This window comes from Leptodactylus fuscus, chromosome 6 (assembly GCF_031893055.1).
Source record: "Leptodactylus fuscus isolate aLepFus1 chromosome 6, aLepFus1.hap2, whole genome shotgun sequence".
Taxonomy (NCBI): domain Eukaryota; kingdom Metazoa; phylum Chordata; class Amphibia; order Anura; family Leptodactylidae; genus Leptodactylus; species Leptodactylus fuscus.
In genome coordinates, this window is record NC_134270.1 from 127,509,586 (window position 1) to 127,530,199 (window position 20,614).

Consider the following 20,614-nt stretch of genomic DNA (forward strand, 5'->3'; position numbering starts at 1 on the left):
CCCCCCCCCAAAAAAAAAAAAAAAAAAAAAAAAAAGTAGCATATATAATCATGCAGCTTATGTATTCACAAGTGTCCAACATGACAGGTGATGCTACCAGAAACACCCCCATTTACAGTACATCTTCCATTCTTCATTTTACATGACTATTCCTAAGAAACATTAGGGTTAACACTGATTTCTTACACAAATACTATTAGATTCTGTTGGTCTGAGCTGCAAAGTGCTACATACAAAGGAAGCGAAGTGAAGTACAAAGAGACTGATGTCATTTAGAAACTGTAGATCACCAGGTAACATGCAAAGGATGTGCACACAAAGTATGGAAATCCTTGCGTTACAGTCTTGCAGTCCTTCTATAAGGTCTTGAGGAAGCCTAACAACAGTGCAAAATGAGTTCATGGGCATATATTACATAAATGACATTGATATGTCCAGCCATGCTTTAAATGGATTTCCTCCGGACTCTGAAGTGATTTGTGTACCGCCGATTCTCCGGTGAAAAAATGCTGTCAGGAGAAGAGAAGCCGGTGTTGTCACGAGTGCTCAATGAGATTTCATCGATTTTATAAGAGATCGAATTGTAATAAACTGGGTTGGTGTGACAACTCAGCGCCTCATGATGTGATATTGCAGGACTGTCACAAAAAGGGGAACGGTAGCACATACATGTGCAGAATGACCCGGCTCTTGAGGTCGCATTGGAAGACCTGCGTCTCCCCCTATCATGATCATCCTGCATGAGAGGTATGAGATTAATCTGGCTTGTCCTATCTCCTATGGGAAGATAAATAGAACTCCGACTACGGGCATCCATCTTAGACTGTAGAGAGATGCTGTTCTGCGCCCTTCGCAGAGAAGCCCTCTCCTCTGCATCTCGTCTTTCATCTTCAGAGTTCATGGTCAAGAAGCGAAGGACAACTAAGTTGAGGAATGCGCCAATTACAGTCAGCCCCACTAGGATATACATGAAACTAAAAGCAACATATGGTGGCTTCTTCTGCAATGCTTCATTTTTTTGCAGGGCAACAAAGTCTCCAAACCCTATGGTTGTAAGTGTAATAAAACAATAATAGTAGGAGTGGAAGAAAGTCCAACCTTCAAAGTATGAGAAGGCAGCTGCGCCAATGCCTAGTGTACCAATGCAAGACAGGAATCCAACTAAAACCATATTTTCCATGGACACCTCAGTCTTCCTCATGCGAAAACATTTTTTCATCTTCTTTAATAAAAATCTGACAAATGTGTTCATGCGTTCTCCCAGACTTTGGAACATAACCAGGGTGAGAGGAATCCCAAGGACCGCATAGAACATACAGAAAACTTTCCCGGCATCAGTTCCTGGGGCAGCATGGCCATAACCTGGGGAAGAAAACAGAAGCGTTAACGTCACAAGTCTCTGCACAGGATTGTTCTCTTGTATGGGAATAGGCTGCAATACTAAACATGGCTGCCTTTTTTCCATCTAAAACACCCCCTCTAACCAGACCAGACCTTTTAGAACCAAGTGAGTCGTTTTCTCTGGGTAATATTGGACTAGCCCACATATGAATTTCACAGATAAAGACCAGCTTCACAACCAGTATAATATACTGGATAGATTTTTTAATAAAACTACCCAGTTTATTTTTTTTTATACTGTAGACAGTGTTTCACGGATAGCACACTGACCCATTAATTTCCATGGGCCCGTACACATGACCATGGGCCGACAGTCCGGTCCTATTCCTGCCCTTGCTTCCGTGGCTCCTCATTTAATGAAAGGGGCCAGGTAGCACAGACAATGCACGGGCCATGGACCCCATAGACTATAATGTACAGACTCCCCGAACGGAATACCGAAAGCAGATGTGAACAAAGGGTAAGGCCTATGGGAAAAACATAATCTACAGCAAAGCAGAGAATGGGATACATAGATACATTTTGTGAAATGTCTTAATAGACCTGTTGCATCTGAATCTACTTAAATAGAGCACTGCAGACTGTAAAAAAAAACATAGGAATTTTAGCTGTAGACATCTGTCAGATATATGGCCAAAAGGTAAGGTGTGTGATGGCGGTAAGGCCTCTTACAGATGAACATGGTCGAGATCAGAGTGCTATCTTTGTTTTTCCCGGATAGCACACTGACCCATTCTTTTCTATGAGCATATGCACACAACCATGATTTCCACTGATCAGTGTGCAGGCCGAGAGTTCATGCTGCAAAATATAGAGCCGGTACTATTCTGTTCAATGTTTGCAAAACAGACTCTCCCATAGAAACCTATGGGTGACTAAAGACCACGGATGACACACAGATGTACTCAGTGTGTCATCAATGAATGGAAGCAGCCGAACACCAAAGAATTAAGCGCCGGCCGTTTCCATTCATTCCTATGGAGCGAGGTATTCGAAACTATAATTTCGCTCATCTCTAGTCCCCAAGAGGACCCCCCTTACCCAAACAGAAACCTAATCCACTTTTTTTTAAAAAGGGGGGGTTACTTGAGGACCCCATAGGCTATAATGGGGTCTGTAAGTTTCTGCCTGAAAAATGCAGAGAAAAGCACTCCTTGCAGCACTTTTCTCTCTGCATTTTTCAAATGGAAAAGGGAGCAGAATCCTCGAACAAAGTTCCAGAGCTTGTGTGAACCCAGCCTTAGATATCTCTTGCGTTTTTTTTTTTTTTTTTTTTTTTGGGGGGGGTGGGGGTGGAGGTGGATCTCCAAACTAGGATCACACACTACATAGTTACATAGTAGATGCGGTTGGATGAAGACATTAGTTCATCAACTCGAACCTATAACCCTACATTCCCATAAACGCCAAGAGGCTCATGCCACGGATGACACATTGTCCGTTTTTACACACATACTGCACTGATGCTGAAGAAACACTGAAGACACAATGAAGCCTTTCTGTCTGCAAAAAAGGAGCACTGATTACTCGTTTGCAGACCACAAAATACACGGTCGTCTTCAACTGGCCTTTGAGAAGAGTTAAAATGTTTTGCTTTATGTTTACAACTCATTTCCTCTATGTAACTTAGTTGTGGGACATAAGTTCCCCAGGCCTAGTAAAACCTCTGTGTGAATGTTCTATTACTGCTTTTTATCTCTTTCTTTTCTTATTAGGCTGGCCACCTATTTTTCTACTCTTTCTGGTCTTGTCATCTGGGAACAATGTACCAAAACTAAGGAAGTGTTCACAACAACATAGATTAATAAAGAAGTGTTATATTTACTTACCTGCAGTAGTAAATGAAATGCAAGGATTTTGTTGTACACAGTATTGATATTTTCTGATGAATTAATTTTTTTTGTTAAATTGAACTTCTATGGGTCCGTACACACGACCATGATTTTCACGGCCCTTGTGCAGGCTGACAATTTGGGCTGCATCAGATAGGACAGGTTCTACTCCTGTCCTATTTTGTAAGTCATGCTTCTGTGGCTCCTATTCCTTTTAAAGCAGTGGTTCCTAACCAGGGTTCAATCGAACTCTAGGCCATATGCACGGTTCATTTTGTGTACCAGTAAAAAAAAAACATATACCTATGTCTTGAATTTGGAAAAAAATCATATTTAATTTATCACTAAAGAAGGGTTCGGTGAATGTGCATATGAAACTACTGGGTACAGTACCTCAAACAAGGTTAAGAATCACTAATTTAAAAGGATCCTAATATTCACACACTATTTTTTCTAGGTACCACGTTGGAATAGCCTTAAGAAAGGCTATTCGTCTCTTACCTTTCGTCGTCTTCTACGCACCGCCGTTCGCCTACAATCCCGGTTCTTGTTGGTATGCAAATTAGCTCTCTCGCAGCACTGGGGGCGTCCCCAATGCTGCGAGAGAACTCTCTCCAGCGCTGCCTCCATCTTCGTCCGAAGCGTCCTATTCAGCCTCTTCTTCCGGCGGTGGCTTGTAACTTCTAGGCCTCGGGCCTTGGGCAGAGCAGACTGCACATGCCCACAGGCCACGAGAAAATGGCTGCTTGCACAGTATTGTAAGCAGCCAGTTTCTCATGGCCTGTGGGCATGTGCAGTCTGCTCTGCCCAAGGCCCGAGGCCTAGAAGTTACAAGCCACCGCCGGAAGAAGAGGCTGAATAGGACGCTTCGGACGAAGATGGAGGCAGCACTGGAGAGAGTTCTCTCACAGCATTGGGAACACCCACAGTGCTGTTTGAGCGCTGGGGTCCATCCTCAGTGCTGCGAGAGAGCTAATTTGCATACCGACAAGAATCGGGATTGTAGGCAAACGGCGACGCGGAGAAAACAACGAAAAGCAGGAGACAAATAGCCTTTCTTAAGGCTATTCCAACGTGGTACCTAGAAAAAATAGTGTGTGAATGATAGGATCCCTTTAATGAAAGGATCTGCAGAAGCACAGCGCATACACGGGTGGCACACGGAGGCATCCCTGTGTCCCCTGTGTGAAGCCTGTGCTTTGAATTCACGGCAGGCCAGTTGCAGCACGGTCGTCTGCAACTGGCCTAAGGGATAGATTGGGACGAACGGAGATTAGTAGCCATTGTGTCAACTTTATTTTAAGGTTTGTATTTGATAATGAGAGGTATGCTGGGGTACAATGGGTACAACGTTCACACTGTTCAAATATTATTCACACACATACACACACATACACCCAAACACAACATCCAACCCATCACACAATTTATAGATGATATTAGTATAGTTTGGACAGAATCAACAGAAGAATTTTTTGTACTTCCTGGTGAATATTGGATGGAGTTTCTGGATGTATAGGTGGAAATAAAAGCTGGACCGGTGGTGATTAGAGATTATAAAAAAATCAATCGAGGCTGAAGGCTCACATGGTGAGATGCAGCAGAACCCCCCCCCCCCCCCCAAAAAAAAAAAAAAAAAAAAAAAGAAAAAGAAAAGAAAGATACACTATGGATACAGAAAGATACAGCATTTTTCATTGTGATTTTGCAGAGTTTCCTTCTGTGGACTTTCTGCTCTATTATACCTATATGGAAAACATATGCATTTATGCAGGTATAATTGACATATTGCGATTTTCAAAAATGGAAGTGTTTTTGAAAACGCACCTTTTCCACTACAGATTTTTTTTGCTACAATAAGTCCATAGGATTAGCCAGAATACAGTCTACTTTGCAGGCACTGTACAATACAGCGTTTTTGCAATGTGGGGCTTCAGCCTCAAACTGATCTGTAACTACACTTTGATAGTTATCATCCTCCTCGTATGGACAGTTTCTAATACTAAAAAGGATTAATAGCGATGAAATATAGATCATGTAAGGACCTGTGCACATGATGTAACACGGCATTGATTCTGACATGTAAACTCGTGTCAGAATCAGTGCTTCATAACAGAATCCCATCGTCTTACGTGCGCTACGCATTGAAATCAATGGGAGGCTTTTTAACCCATTGATTTCAATGTGTTACGCGCATTAAACGGAACCCATTGAAGTCAATGGGATTCTGTTTTTAAGCGCTGATTCTGACACGAGTTTACGTGTCAGAATGAATGCCGTGTTACATCGTGTGCACGGGCCCTTACGGAGTGCAGAATTGACTTATAACTCTGGTGCTGTCTTTAATAGAATTTTTCTTAAAAAAAATGTTTAAAAGTGATTGATACTCAAGGATATCTGATGCTAGAAGGACACGTGCATACGTTTGATATAGAAGTACATCTTGAAATAGTCAGAGCCAGGATGAAGCAAAATGGCCATAACTCTGTTTTCTACTTTTCTGGTACTCCATCCAATCCATGTGCTTTATGTAATGAAATAAAGAAGAAGGTGTCTATGGAATGGCGGGTGACAAAGTGTTTCTTTTGTTATTGTCCACATCCATATGTCCTATCTAAGTATATGGTAAGGAGTTGTATACATGAGACAAGCACTTTTACCTATAGCACAATGTCCCAAATGGGATATCTCTTCTTTCGGGCTATTGTGACCTAAAGTGTAATTTTAGAGATGGAACAGACCCTTTCTAAACCCATAACAAAGTAACACTATCGCAGATGCCCAAAATACTCAGACTACACAGAAATAGCTCCAACTTATTGCTGGCAAGGAAGTCTCCACCTAACATGTGAACAGTAAGCTCCATATTGATGCCCCCTCCTACCCAGACCGAACATCTGACGAGACCGGGAGCTCACGCTGGTGCTATTTATAGAGCTCTAGTAGGTAGGTGTGAATCCTCATAGATTGATTTTATGTGATCACCATGGAGCTCTGCCACTAGCTGCTGCCTCCGTACTTTATTATAGTAAAAGTGTATGATATCTATTTAGATACAGTCTATGTATAGTGATAGACACATACTGATATGTGACTAAGCCTCAGCTATTATAGTAGTGGTTTACTGCGGGAGGATTATCAATCATCTAGTAAGTTACTGGGCTGTGTTATGTCATTGACTACAACTGTTCTGTTGTCCTTCCCCAACGTCATCTATATATTACATTATATTATATTACATTATATTATGTTACAATACATGTCAATGAAAAGTTTCAGCTGATATGTCTGTACATACTATACAGTCCAGTCACATTAATGTGACCACCTGTCAAAATCCAGAATAACCACCTTTGGCAGAGCGGACCGCTGCGAGACGTGCAGGAAGAGAGCGGATGTTGTGATGATGTTCACTGGGATGTTGAGCCATGCCGACTCCAGTGTCCTGACCAGCTGCGCTAGATTACGTGGTTGAGCATCCATGGCGCGAACAACCTGATCGAGGTGGTCCCACAGATTCTCGATTGGGTTCAAGTCCGGGGAATTTGCTAAAGGGAGTATGGTAAACTCATCAAACCACACACATACACTGCGAGCTTTATGACACGTCTCATTGTCCTGCTGGTAGATGCCATCATCCTGAGGAAAAACAATTTGCATGTAGGGGTGAACATGGTCCGCAAGGATAGATGCCTACTTGTGTTGATCCATCGTGCCTTCCACAATGATGAGTGCACCCAGATGGCTGATGACATGAGCCTTCTGCGATTGGTTATTTAATGTTGACGTCAAAAGTAGGCGGTGGTCACATTAATATGACTGGACTATGTATTTGTATGAATATCACATTCTGATGTGTGAATCTTATGATTATACGGATATAAGGGGCCATACACATCACTTCTTTGGATTCTACTTCTAGCAATCTTTGGATTCAGAGTCATGCAACATGAGATGTCACCTAAACCAGATAAGGTGCACAAGTTCAACTTTTTGTTAATTTTACTTTATATCCTATATTTAGGTAACTTGTGGGGGTCTCAAAAAATACTTTTACCACCTGCCATCCCCATGAAGTACTATTACACCACAGGTGGGTGGTAAGGCAAACAGCTGTACTACGATAGCATGAAGATGTCACCGCTGACACCCTGCTGCAATTGGTGATAACTATTTAACCCCTTGGACCTGACAATCGTGCCGCTTTTCTGCTCCTACTTGACCCCTCGTTCACATCTGCGTTGGGGACCCCCCCCCCCCAATGGACTACCGAACGCAGATGTGAACGAGGCCTTACACTGCCCACCCGACAGTACATAGGATAGCAGCATACCAGGAACCAAAACTGACACCATGTACTGCTTGGGAACAATGAGGGATAGAGGAGAAATGCTAACGGTGCCAGAATCAGTGGAGATGACGGATTCTAAGCACTGGAGTTGGTGGAGGTGAAGGTGTTAAGCTGGCTGTACACACTAAACTTTCCGGATGGTCGACTATTTTCTGTTGACCGTCAGCACCTTTTCGTGATATAAATAATCATGACAGCTGCTGAACGAAGGGAAATATCTGATGAAAAGTTGCTGTGTTGGATTTTTTTCAGTTGTTGTTGGGTTCCGAGGATGAAAAGTCGCTCGTGCTAAGCAGCAGATCTGAATTCCATCAATGGAAGTCTATCGGACCTTCATGTACCTAGATACAGAATATGACTTCAGTCATATATGAATTCATGTTTTCCAACAAAAGCCTTGGAGGACTTTATTCACTCCATAAATGGCCCATAATCCTCCTTACAAGAAGCCATGACCATCCTTAAGAGTAAGAGATTGCATCTTTGTGCATATGTGAAACGTGGCTATGGGGAATATTTCAGAGCGCTCCGTCTATGTCTAGTCTGTAGAGACATGACAAAGAGAGCTGACTCCTCACATGAAAGAGAACGCGGCGGAGAGCTAATTGCCATTCTCCCGGACGCAGAATTACATTGTGAGTGCCATCGTCTGGCTTTATTATAAGTACTCGGTGTGAGTGCCAAGCAGAGGAGATAAGTGGCCTGTGTTTAGAGGAAATTATCTCTGCTTTTAACCTCCTATTACTTAAAATGCAAATGGGAAAACATTTCCTATAAATCTCTCGCAGAGCATTTCTATTTAATGCATAATGAATGCCGTTGTTAAATATTACTGAAATATGTGAGCAGAACTTCATTCATTATTTACAGACAACTTTGTTCCCAGTCAACATTTCTGAGGGTGCTGGAATCCTGGGAATGAGAAAAGGAAGACGAAGGTGCAAGTCACAAATGGAGAGAAAATAAACTTAGCTGTTAAAGGAGAACGACCAGTATCAAGGATTATGGCTTAAAAGAGGTCGGACCATCCTAACAACTTATCACCTATCCTAGTTTTCCTCTGCGGACTTTCAGTTACAATTGTACCTATGGGTATACAAACAGTATAGTGCCCCACAGTGGTCCCTCCACATGGTGTGATGTCTCATAGTGGCCTGTATACAGTATAATGTCCCAAAGCGGCCGCTCCACACAGTATACAAGAGGATGTAGGAGAGGACATAGGAAGAGTGAGAGGAGATTAACACAGTTTTTTATGTCTGATCACCTCCTCTGGGCCTCTGAACTGAAGAGTATAATAATAGCAGGCAAATACGGCCTCAAAAGCCTGACCAAAAAAACCCTGTGTGAACTCAGCCTTAGAGTTCCTTTAACTACACCAAATGTGAAAGTTTGTCTGTTTGGATGTTTGTTCCTCAATCACGCAAAAACGGCTGAACGGATTTGAATGAAATTTGGCACATAGATAGTTTGTAACCTCGATTAAAACATAGGCTACTTTTTATCCCGGTAAATGACATGGCTTCTTGACTGTTATGAACTTATGTTCACATACTATATTACACTGCTCCTGCAGCAGCCTATCTCAGGTCCCAGGGCTGTTATCTCTAGGTGTAAACACACACCTCAGTGTGTACATACATTTACATATTATCTGATCTGCTCCAGGCAGTGCAGACAAACTGACATGGGCAAACACCTTTAATCCAAATTAGCAGTTTGTCAATTTTAAACATGCCAGGAAAAAGAAAATGTAATTTGTCGCAAACAACGAGAGCTATAAAGGTAGCCATAAGTCACTGAGTTCTCCTCAAGCCAAGCTGAGGGGGATCATCGACGCCAACAACACACTCATTATATGGCATCCCAGCGAGCTGCTGAGATGCTTGAACAATTACAGGCAAAGTGCGAAAAATAACATCAGTGCCAGGCCTGCTTGAGAGCGGCCGAAATGCCGAAGCAGGCAGATCATCAATGCTATCAACACGCTCATTATATGGCTTCCCAGCGAGCTGCTGAGAAGCCGGAACAATCCCGGGCACAGCACGAGGAACGCATTCAACGACAGGCCAACTTGATAGCTGTCGTAACGCCGGAGCAGGTGGATCATCAACACCAACAACACGCTCATTATATGGCGTCCCAGCAAGTTACTGAGATGCCAGAACAATCACAGGCACGGTGCAAAGAACAAATTCAGTAGCAGGAAAGCTTAAGAGCTGCCAAAACTCTCGAGCAGGCAAACCATCGACGGCAGCAATTTGCTGAATATAGGCGGATCATCCACTCCAACAACCTGCAGATGAAGTCATGGGCAGAGGCTAGCATCAAATAAAAAAAAAAATTCCATTTACCGGTACTTACAAAATGTGTACCTACAGATGTAGCAATAAGCCAAACGTCTGTAATTTGCTAAATTGCTGCAGTGTGATATCTTTTCAAAGGAGACAACAACAAAAAAACTATAAAAAGTAAATAATTTTCAATTATTTTTTTTGTTGTCTTCTGTGTTTCATCAACTGCAGAAGTTGGAGTTAACTCTGATGCACCTGTAAAATAGTCAGGTCTAGAATTTAATATCGCAAAATGCATTCCAAAAGTCTTAAAGGGGTTTTCCAGAACTAAAATATTGATGACCTATAAACACTGGGATCCCTGCAGAACAGCTGGTCAAAGCATAAGTGCCACTTCATAGGCTATGTGATGTCACGATTTACAGCTCAGTCCCATTCAAGTAAATAGAGCTGATCTGCATTACCAAGCACAGCTGTGCTATACAACGTATGGCACAAAGAATTACATTGTGCTTGGTAAGTCCTCATCTAAATGCTGCAGTCTCTTCAAACAGGTGTTGGACCCCTTCCTCACTGATATATCCTACGGATAGGTCATCAATGTTTTAGGCCTGGAAAAGTTCATTCATGCCAGTGCCACTCAGTCTGAACATGCTGCAGAATTTCCACTAAGAAAACCCACAGTGTGTTCTTCTTTGAGCCACCATAGTTTTTGGTGAGTCTCATGAGAGGGTTCCTCTGTGGGGCCTCGTGGTTTTCATAAAGTTTGAAATCCACAGATTTCCAACAGCAATAACGTGTTTAAAACCAGCATTGCGTGGAACTTTGCACTGTAGGTTTTAGTCACAGCATGTGGTTTTTGCAGACGCTAACCCGCTGTGATGAAGCACCATGGGGCTTTATAGAAGGATTTTCCAGCTCTCAGACCCTTACAACTGATGTCATTAAGTGGCGGTATCTTTTTAGGAATCTGAACACGGCTGAATGATCCTTTCTTCTAAACACCTTAAACACGGGAAGGACTTATGATGTTGAATCGTTGTTTTCTTGTTTGTGGTGTAGCATTAACCACTTGCTGACTGCCTATTGATTATATACATCCAAGCCACGCACAACCAGCTCTACAAGAACGTATCTAAAAAAATAATAAAATTACCCTCTGTTGCCTAGATTGCCAATAAAAATAAATAAAACCAAATCTGAAAATCAAGGTATCCAAAAACGACTAGACTGCAAAGATATAAAAGTAATTTTCCCATACTATGTCCGATGTAGTAGGTAAAAAAATACAACAATGTCCCAAACAGCATATTTCTCCAGTTTCGCCTTAAAAAAAATTAAATCAACATCAGACATTCCCTAAAATGGTATGCCGTGTGAAGGGGCCCGGCGCTCGGATCATTCCCTAAGGCTGCATTCACACGGAGTAACGTGCCGCGTGACCTGGCACGTATACGGTGTGTGAGATTTTGAGCGCCGTATACGCTCCCATTGATTTCAATGGGAGTTAGTCTCGTATATGTCGCATTATTTTGCAGCCGTGATTTTGCGGCCGCAAAATAATGCGGCGTATACGATCCAGGCTCCCACTGAAATCAATGCGAGCTCAAAATCTCACACGCCGTATACGTGCCAGGTCACATGGCACGTTACTCCATGTGAATGCGAGGCTCAGCAAAAAAAAAAAAAGGTGCCTTATATTTAGGAAATATAAAAGTTGCAGTGTCAGAATATGGCAACTCGAAGGAAAAAATATTTTCAATGTTTTGGATTATTTTAAAGATGTTAAAACATGATAAAAACTATATAAACTTTGTATTGCCATAAACATAATAACCCCTAGAATATGGGTAACATGTCACTTTGGAACAGTGAATGTTGTAAAACAAAACCCACAAGAAAATGACACAAACGCAGTTTATCTCTAAACCCACCCCATTCTGTTTTTTTTTCCTAGCTTCTCAGTATATTGCATGAAACAGTGGAATAAGTACCACCATTGCAGCCACAGGGCCCAGCAGGCAACGGGCCCAATTTACTTTTACTATTTCTGCATTTCAGCCGCCAGGAAGTGGAGGGTCTGTGAGCAGCAATCGGCAAGTAAGGCCCCAGGCCCGCAATAAGAGTATTTGTTAAGCAAACTTCAACAAATGCTACTATTATTATATTCTGGGGTCACTTCAGATCCTCGAGTATAATGATTGGAGGCCCAAGGGAGGTGACTAACATAAAAACCAGTGTTACCCATTCATATCACGTGGGTCAAGCCAGCGTTGTGAGGCATAATGATGCCGAAATAACCCACAAATTTGCTGACACTGAAGAGGGTCGAAAATAGCAGGGAGCTGCAGCGAAACCCAGGAGAGGTAAGTACCACTGGTTTTATGTTTTTCACCTCGCCCAGGCCTCTGATCATTATATTCTGTAGTCTGAAAAGACCCCAAAGTATAATAGTAGTTTGTGGGTGGTCCACTGTGGGGCATAATACTGTGTGGAGGGGCCAATATGGTACATAATACTGTGTGGAGGGGACATTATGGGGCATTATACTATGTGGAGGGGACACTGAGGAACATAATACTATGTAGTCTGAAAAGACCCCAAAGTATAATAATAATTTGTGGGTGGTCCACTATGGGGCATAATACTGTGTGGAGAAGCCACTATGGGGCATAATACTGTGTGGAGAAGCCACTATGGGACATAATATTGTGTGGAGAAGCCACTATGGGACATAATACTGTGTGAAGAAGCCACTATGGGACGTAAAACTGTGTGGAGAAGCCACTATGGGACATTATACTGTGTGGAGAAGCCACTATGGGATATAATACTGTGTGGAGGGGCCACTATGGGACATTATACTGTGTGCAGGGGCCACTATGGGATATAATACTGTGTGGAGAAGCCACTATGGGGCATAATACTGTGTGGAGGGGCCACTATGGGATATAATACTGTGTGAAGAGGCCACTATGGGACATTACACTGTGTGGAGAAGCCACTATGGGACATTATACTGTGTGGAGGGGCCACTATGGGACATTATACTGTGTGGAGGGGATGAGCTGCTATGGGACATTTTACTATTTGCAGGAGCCCAGTCTTTGCAAGTTACGTCCCTGGTTTGAAATATTAAATGGTACCCAACCCTCATATGGTTCTGTGAACAGAAATATAAAAAAAAGTTGCAGTGACGGTAAACCGCCATATTTTTTGCTGTGGAGTTTTCGCCGCAGTCAAACCAAGGCATATTGTGCTACGTGGGGTACCAGGGCTAAGTAACAGTGCGAGTAAAAATCAATGCAGTATATTTAGGGAGTCTGTCTTTATATCATATTGCTTGTGGTTACGGTAGCATGAACCTGCTGACAGGTTCCCTTTAAAACATGCTTGTCAGTTTTTGGAAACTGCTTTCTGAAAGAAAAAGGCCAGTGACGCACGTGTGGTGTGGACCTTTTTCCAGTCCTCTCTGTATTTACATGCCACACATTCTGCTTAAATATACTATGCTATTAAATGAGGACATAATACTCATCTAACCCCAGGTCCTTGGGCGAGAAGCAGTACATCACTCCAACATCCCCTATAGATCAGATAAGAAAAGTATAAAAAGTGCAGCACACTATGTTATTTTTTCTGATAAAATTCCAGACTCCCTATACTACACCCCTCCATTTTTTTTACACAGGACCGTTGCACACATATACATTCTATTCAAGGGCAAATTTATTCATGGACTTGTAACCCTTTGGCCCTGCCTATTCCCTTTGTGAGTGCAAACATTAATAGTGACCTATCTTTTGTATAGTTCAGTATATTCTACACTAACTGTCTTCCATACAGTATCAAGATTTGCTACTATATGTAGAGAATAGACATTAGGTATACCCAGCGCCGCACCTCCCATGAGGCGACCTGAAGCGACCGCTTCAGGCGGCGCTATGCCAGGGCCTCAGGGAGGGCGGCATTTTTGGTTACCTAAGCCAGTCCAGGACAAGCTGTCCTGGACTGGCTTAGCACCGAGCGGTGGTTTGGGGAGGCCACTGGAGCAGCGCTGCTCCAGCAGCCTCCTCTCCCGCTCAGGCAGAGAGCAGGTCGTCTCCGTGCCTGCTCTCTGCCGGCGAACGGCGCTAAGCCCCGCCCCTTGCGCTCCGCCACGCCCCCTGCACTCCACCGCGCCCCCTCCTCCCGGCAGGGGGGAGGGGTGGCTTTCTGTAGTTCGCCTCGGGCGGCGAAAGGGGCAGGTTCACCCCTGGGTATACCAATACACCATCTAAGCAACCATTCTTGCTCAGGCAGGGAGTGATACACTTATAACCCACTAATATTATAGCTTTCTTTCTTCCATGAATTTATACTGATAACTTTCTTAGTTCATAGGTCTTCTGCCTTATAGCAGACTTGTCCATTTTAGTGTATATTAGTATTTCATGCTAAATAATCCTGACGCTTTGTTTTATATACCAATGCTTTGTACAGTTCCTCTGTTATTCCTCCTAGAAATATATGAATAAAAGGGGTTTTCAGGGTAGAAAATATTTTTTTTTTGAAAGTTCTGTTATTATTAGTTATTGTGGTTAATAAGTACACCCATATACCTTTAGCAGTCTTTGGAGTGATTTCTGAGTGTCTCTGGCAGCTGCTGGCATTCTTAGCCTTTGTTTACTTGGTGTTAGCCTCCTGCTATGCAGCTTCCTGTGTAGCTGTTACACTAGTTCCCTCTCACTCAGCCCCCCCTTCTCTCACTCGGTTACAAAACCCTCCCTGTCTCACTAGCCTAGCCCCTCCCACCCTCCCTGTCTCAGTAAACCTAGCCCCACCCACGCTCCCTGTCTCACTAAGACTAGCGATACCGCCTATTACTAGCCCCTCCCCCATCTCCCAAGATAACCTATTCCGCCCACTGCTAGAAGACAGGAAGAGCAGAGGAGCTGTTTCCCAGACAGAGGAAGGCTTGATAAGTGTTGCTGGGGATAGGGGAGGGGGAAGAGTAATAGTGACGTTCTGTTTGGGAAGCGGTGAAACAGAACATCAAGGGATTATCAGAAAGTGTCCCTGGGGTGGTCACATGACCGCTCCAGGGATATGGATAATTCTAGATTTTTTTTATTGATGTAAATTAGAAGTTAGGTGGGGGGAGGGCATTTAGTCTAAGGGTTAATTCTCAGTTTATCCTGGACAACCCCTTTAAGAACTGGGTGTTACGAGTTGAGGGTATGTCAGTCTGACATTATCCAATACAATCTGACAACAGCAGACTGTGTATGGATACAACTCTTTGACAAGAGGGATAGTAAAACCCACTTGTCAATTTATTCACAAAATTCACAAAAGGAATAATAAAAGAAAGGCACAAAGTTTTTAGAAGAGATTGCCCAGAATTGTTCTTTCATGGGGATTACCAGTATTTACACAGACATTTTAGGAAAGAGGACATAGCCCCATAATGAGTTCAATGGGCGAGCCTCTCCCTATAACCTGCATCCAGTGACCAGACTTAGAAACCAACATTACGTGAGAAAAATAAATTGTCTGTGACAGGCCTGGAGAGGAGAGGAAGCTGCAGTTCTGCTTAAGTTCACATGTTATTCTTCTTCGGCTTACGTTCCTGTTAAAGAAAAAAAAACCTCTCTCCAAATATTAACATTTCCACACAGAAACCAGAGTCTGCCGCCAGTGGTATAAACAGAATTAGTGAGCGGAAACTTGGCACTTTCCAGTAAAAGCATGAAAAAAATAATAGAGATAACATTCCTATCTGCAATTGCATTCACCGACCTAAAAATATAGCTTGTGGTTGAGCCAATATGTCTACAAGTAGCGAATAATTGTGCTTGCCTCACGTGTTCTGCAGTCCAAACAGTAATGGGTTTAGCATTAGATGCATCGCTGGAGCGCTCTACAAAGTGCTGTGCAAGCTTGACGCTCCAGCTGCTGTGAAACTGTAACCCCTGGCATTACCCGACAGTCAGACTGGGAGATATTGTTTCCCAGGATCTGTGGGTTACAGACCCATGGAGGTCTAGGACGGTTTTTATGACTGACTACTGATGTATGCCATCTGATCGATAGTCATATGTTACTATCAGCATTCCAAAAAAATGTGCGTACAGTGGAGTAGGGGTGTTCAGCTGATGTAGCGATGGTACCTAACTCAATATGACAAACCATATGTTGGTTTAGCTTAACTCCATAGACGTGAATAGGGCTAAACTGCAATACCACACAAAACCTGTGGACAATAGAGGCACTATTTTTAGTAGAAAGCAGTCATCTTTTTATAATCATGTACAACCCCTTTAAGGAAGGTCATGAGCTTTACTGTGATTCAGCTCTAATAGGGGTCAGATTGTTAGGAATAATATCCATATTTTACTATAATTTAGTTTCCTAAATGATTTTAGGAAGTCATTGATGAAAAACGTTTGAAAAAATATTGAATGTTCATTCTTAGGGCCTTAGGACTCCTGCACACCACTGTTTGCAGTCTCTGGGTCAGTAAAAACAACATGGATGACACATGGATTGGTATCCGTGTGGCATCCGTGGTTTTCACTGACCCATATAATCAAAGCAATTGACAGAGCCGCAATTACGGACAGGTATAGGAACCACTCCACAACTTGTGACTCTTCAATTCGTCCTGGACACACAGCTGCTAAATCTATGGTTGTGTGTCTGCACCCACTGAAATGCAAGTGTCCATACTTTGATTCGCAAACTAAGTTCATTGTTCATGAAGCCTTAGAAATAAAATTTGGTGGGGAATATTTATAGCACTCAATTTCCAAGCTTTTTATATCTTCTGTATTATCTTCTTGTGATTAAAGAACACGCCATAAAAAAAATCCACATAGAAGGAAGTCGTTCGAGGAGACGGCAAGGTTGAATATATAGGATTTATGAGAAGTGACAGAGTAGTTCAAGAGGAAAGTGAATGCATACATCACACTGCTCATTGGTGCCTGCTTCTCATTATAAATGCCCAAGACAGGACTTCTTGGCGCAGTTATAATGGACATACTAGAAAATGGAGAAAGCACACAAAATTAGTAAATTCTATTTTCATAATCTATAATCTATCCTCCAGAGTGTCCAATAAATGTAATTTCTTATATAGGGTTTACCAGGTAGCATTCATATACTGGTAGGGTCTCTGTGTGCTGTAAAAAGGGCTTATATCTTTGGAATGGTTAAACAGATAGGATTCATCAAGGCATATTGTCCCCTGGTCTTGATGTCCTCTGCACCAGCGTAGGCATAGGATTGACTGGCCCAGATGTGCTCAAAGGGAAACAGGTCTGGAGATGCTGCAGGCCATGGTGGCACACTTAGGGACATTTTGGAAAATAGATGTACCACTGGCTCCATACCCAAACTAAATGTAATGCCAAGTCATCTGAACGCCTGAAATGAAGACTAGAGGGGTCTGGCTAATATATATTATGCCACCCCACAACATCTTACGTTACCTGAGAAGGCCTCTTCATGGCATTGCCCCGTGGTCTCCAGACCAATTTGAGGCTATTAGATGCTAAGTGACAAAAACCGACACATCTATGAACAAAAGCCATCACGCAATACTCCCACACCACACATCTGCTTTTTGAGGTTTCATTAGGCTAAAAATCTTTACTTTCCATATGATATGTATGCCCCTTCCATACGCCACAGAGTGCACAAGGTGCTAGTACAAACCGTGCTTTACACAGGATCTTCCTGAACTCCTCTCCTCTCTGTTGGCGCTGTGGCACAGAGGAGGGGACACTGCTGCACAGTTTCTGGAGCTTCTTAGCATTGAAGGATTTTTGGGAAGGCGTTCACAGGCTGCTTATTCAGATTTTCCAGTCCCCTCTCCCTTTCTCTCCTGCCCTCTTTTTGCTCCATCTTTCTGACTTCTCCTTTCGGGCCTACCGGAGGTTGTCTCTGCGTCATATGGAACTATGGGAAGAATATGCAAATCTGCCTTCCATGATGTAATTAGGAAGACAGTTTGCTGCCTCAGTATTGCAAACCAATAGAGGGCGCTCACTGGAATGTGCAAGCCTGTCTTATGACAGGATTCCAGTGAAATAACCCAATAATGGCTGCTCCCTTTAGCATCATGCCCGACCTTCCAAGAGGCCTTTGTTTAGCAATGACGCTGGGATTATTACCAGGTATAGTCTCTCAATCGAGGACAGCTGTTTCGATCTACTTGGATCTCTTCAGCCCGATGTAGAGAGGACTATAACCTGGTAGAGGTGAGAGGCTTAGACAGGGTTATATGATCAACGCTGCTAGGGCCTGTATTCCAGCACCCTGGAAGTCGCCCAATCCGCTCTCTCTCCGCCATTGGATCCGTAAAGTGGAGGACATCCAGAACATGGAGGATGTCACTGCTTCACTCAGGGACTCCCGAGGAGTCCTCACTTTTTTCTCTCTGTCTCTCTCTCTTCCCCTTTCTTTTTTCTTGGTTTCTTTTTTGCTTTCGAGGTTTGCCCTGGGTCTCCCCAGGGCTCACCTCTGTTTGATTGTAATCGTCTTTTAGACCTGTTTCGTCATTTTTATTTGTCCTCTTATGCTTCCGGTACCCGGATCCATGCCCGGGTTTTGTACCTTATTAGTTTGTGTTGTTATCCTGTTTATTTTCTTAAAATAAAGAATTTATGGAAAAAAAAAAAAAGCGGGCGTTTTTGAAATTGCAGCATTTCCGCCGGAGATTTTTTCTCTCCAATGTGTAGATGGGATTAGTCAGAGTCCCATCCACTTTGCAAGTAACGTGAAACGCAGAGTTTTGCAACTTGGTTATAGATAGAATTGATCCATCCTTAGGAGAAGTCATCAATATAAAATCAGTGGGGGTCTAACACCCAGCTCTGTTCTCTGGGTAGTGGCCTGCCAAGTTATTACAGCTCAGATCCAAAACACTACACAGAAAAGACAGCTGTGCTTCTTGCTCTGTTCTTTGTGTTAGTTCCAGCGTTGGCTGTCGCTGAAAGAAACTGATCTGTAAGGGTGCAGGGTCCCTGACCTCTAACATTCTGACATCATTATCCATAACCTGGAAAACCCCTTTAAGTTGAGGCCCCACATTGCGGAAATGCAGCTTTTTTTGTTGCAGTTTTTTGAGCCGAGTCAAGAGTGGCTACAAAAGGAATAGGAAATATATAGAAAGCTCTTATACTTCTATCTTTTGCTCAATCCACTCCTAGCTTTGGGTCAACAAACCACAACAAAATCTGCAACAAAAAAAGCTGCGTTTCTGCAAACGTGGGGCTTTAGCCTTAGGATAAGGCCCAATAGTGTGGAAAAGCGGGGGGGTTGCAGACTTTGCTGTGGTTTTTTGATCCAAAGCCAGGAGTGGCTTTAACGAAGATAGAAGTATAAGAGATTCCTTTGTATTTTCCAATCCTTTTCAAGTCACTGTTTACTTTGGCTCAAAAATACTGCAGCAAAATAGCAGTTTTTCTTTCAAGTCAAAACTGGCTTAAAAGAGAATGCGAAATATAAATCCAAGCTTTAGCTAAAAAAAAAAAAAAAAACCACAGCAAAATCTGCAACAAAAAAAGCAGCTTTTCTACAAAGTGGGTCCTTAGCACCCTGACTGCCCATCCTGCAGTAAGGGAGCCTTCACAAAGAGTTTACGCTCCGCTCATTCAGACACATAAACACGTTCAGAGTGAGCGGCGTAAAACACAATCCATAGACTGCAGTGTGTGCCGGTTTTTACGCGCGCTACACATTGAAATCAATGGGAGGCTTTTAAACCCACTGATTTCAATGTGTAGTGCGCGTAAAACCGGCACACAATGAAGTCTATGGGATTGTGTTTTACGCCGCTCACTCTGAACGTGTTCACGTGTCTGAATGAGCAGAGCGTAAACTCCGTGTGAAGGCTCCCTAAGATATACACACACACACGATTTCTATTTTACTTAGATAAAAAAAAAACACACAAAACATTAAGGGCTAGTTCACACGGGGACATGGACGCTGATTTTGACAGCGGATTTCGCGACCAAATCAGCTTCCATACAATGTATCCCTATGTGAACTGCTCGCTTTTTTCTTTCTGCTAGCTCGCTAGCAGAAAAAGAAGCGACATGACCTATCTTTCGGGCGGAAGCCGCTCGCGATGAGCTGCGGCTTCCGCCCAGCCGCAGCGCCCTCCATGTCGGCTCATTCATTTGAGCCGACAGCGGAGGTGAAAGCCGCGACCGCGATGGTCGCGGCGGGAGCAGTTCACATAGTGTGGACATTGTATGGACGCTGATTTGGCCGCAAAATCTGCTGTCAAAATCAGCGTCCATGTCCCCGTGTGAACTAGCCCTAACTGTGAAACTATAACAATATAATATATTTAAAAAAATCCCACATTGCTGACCATGCAATTTTTTTGGCCACAACTCGCCTTGCAAAAGTCAAGTCCTGACATAGTTCCATCAACAGAAATATAAAAAGTAGAGATGAGCGAACAGTGTTCTATCGAACACATGTTCGATCGGATATCAGGGTGTTCGCCATGTTCGAATCGAATCGAACACCGCGTGGTAAAGTGCGCCAAAATTCGATTCCCCTCCCACCTTCCCTGGCGCCTTTTTTGCACCAATAACAGCGCAGGGGAGGTGGGACAGGAACTACGACACCGGGGGCATTGAAAAAAATTGGAAAAAGTCATTGGCTGCCGAAATCAGGTGACCTCCATTTTAGACGAATAGTGGATTTCAAATCCGGGTCATATGAGAATGTGA

At 43.1% G+C, this 20,614-nt stretch overlaps 1 protein-coding gene across 1 annotated transcript in view; it reads right to left on the minus strand.

Annotated features, from left to right (window-relative positions):
* Nucleotides 1-292: 292 nt before the first annotated feature.
* The window catches only part of LOC142209368 (potassium channel subfamily K member 9-like), a 40,190-nt gene continuing 19,868 nt past the window's right edge, over nucleotides 293-20,614 (minus strand). The window contains exon 3 of the mRNA XM_075278342.1: nucleotides 293-1,362. Coding sequence (XP_075134443.1) covers nucleotides 446-1,362 — 917 coding nt within the window. The 3' untranslated portion in view covers nucleotides 293-445. The remainder of the gene's footprint in view (nucleotides 1,363-20,614) is intronic.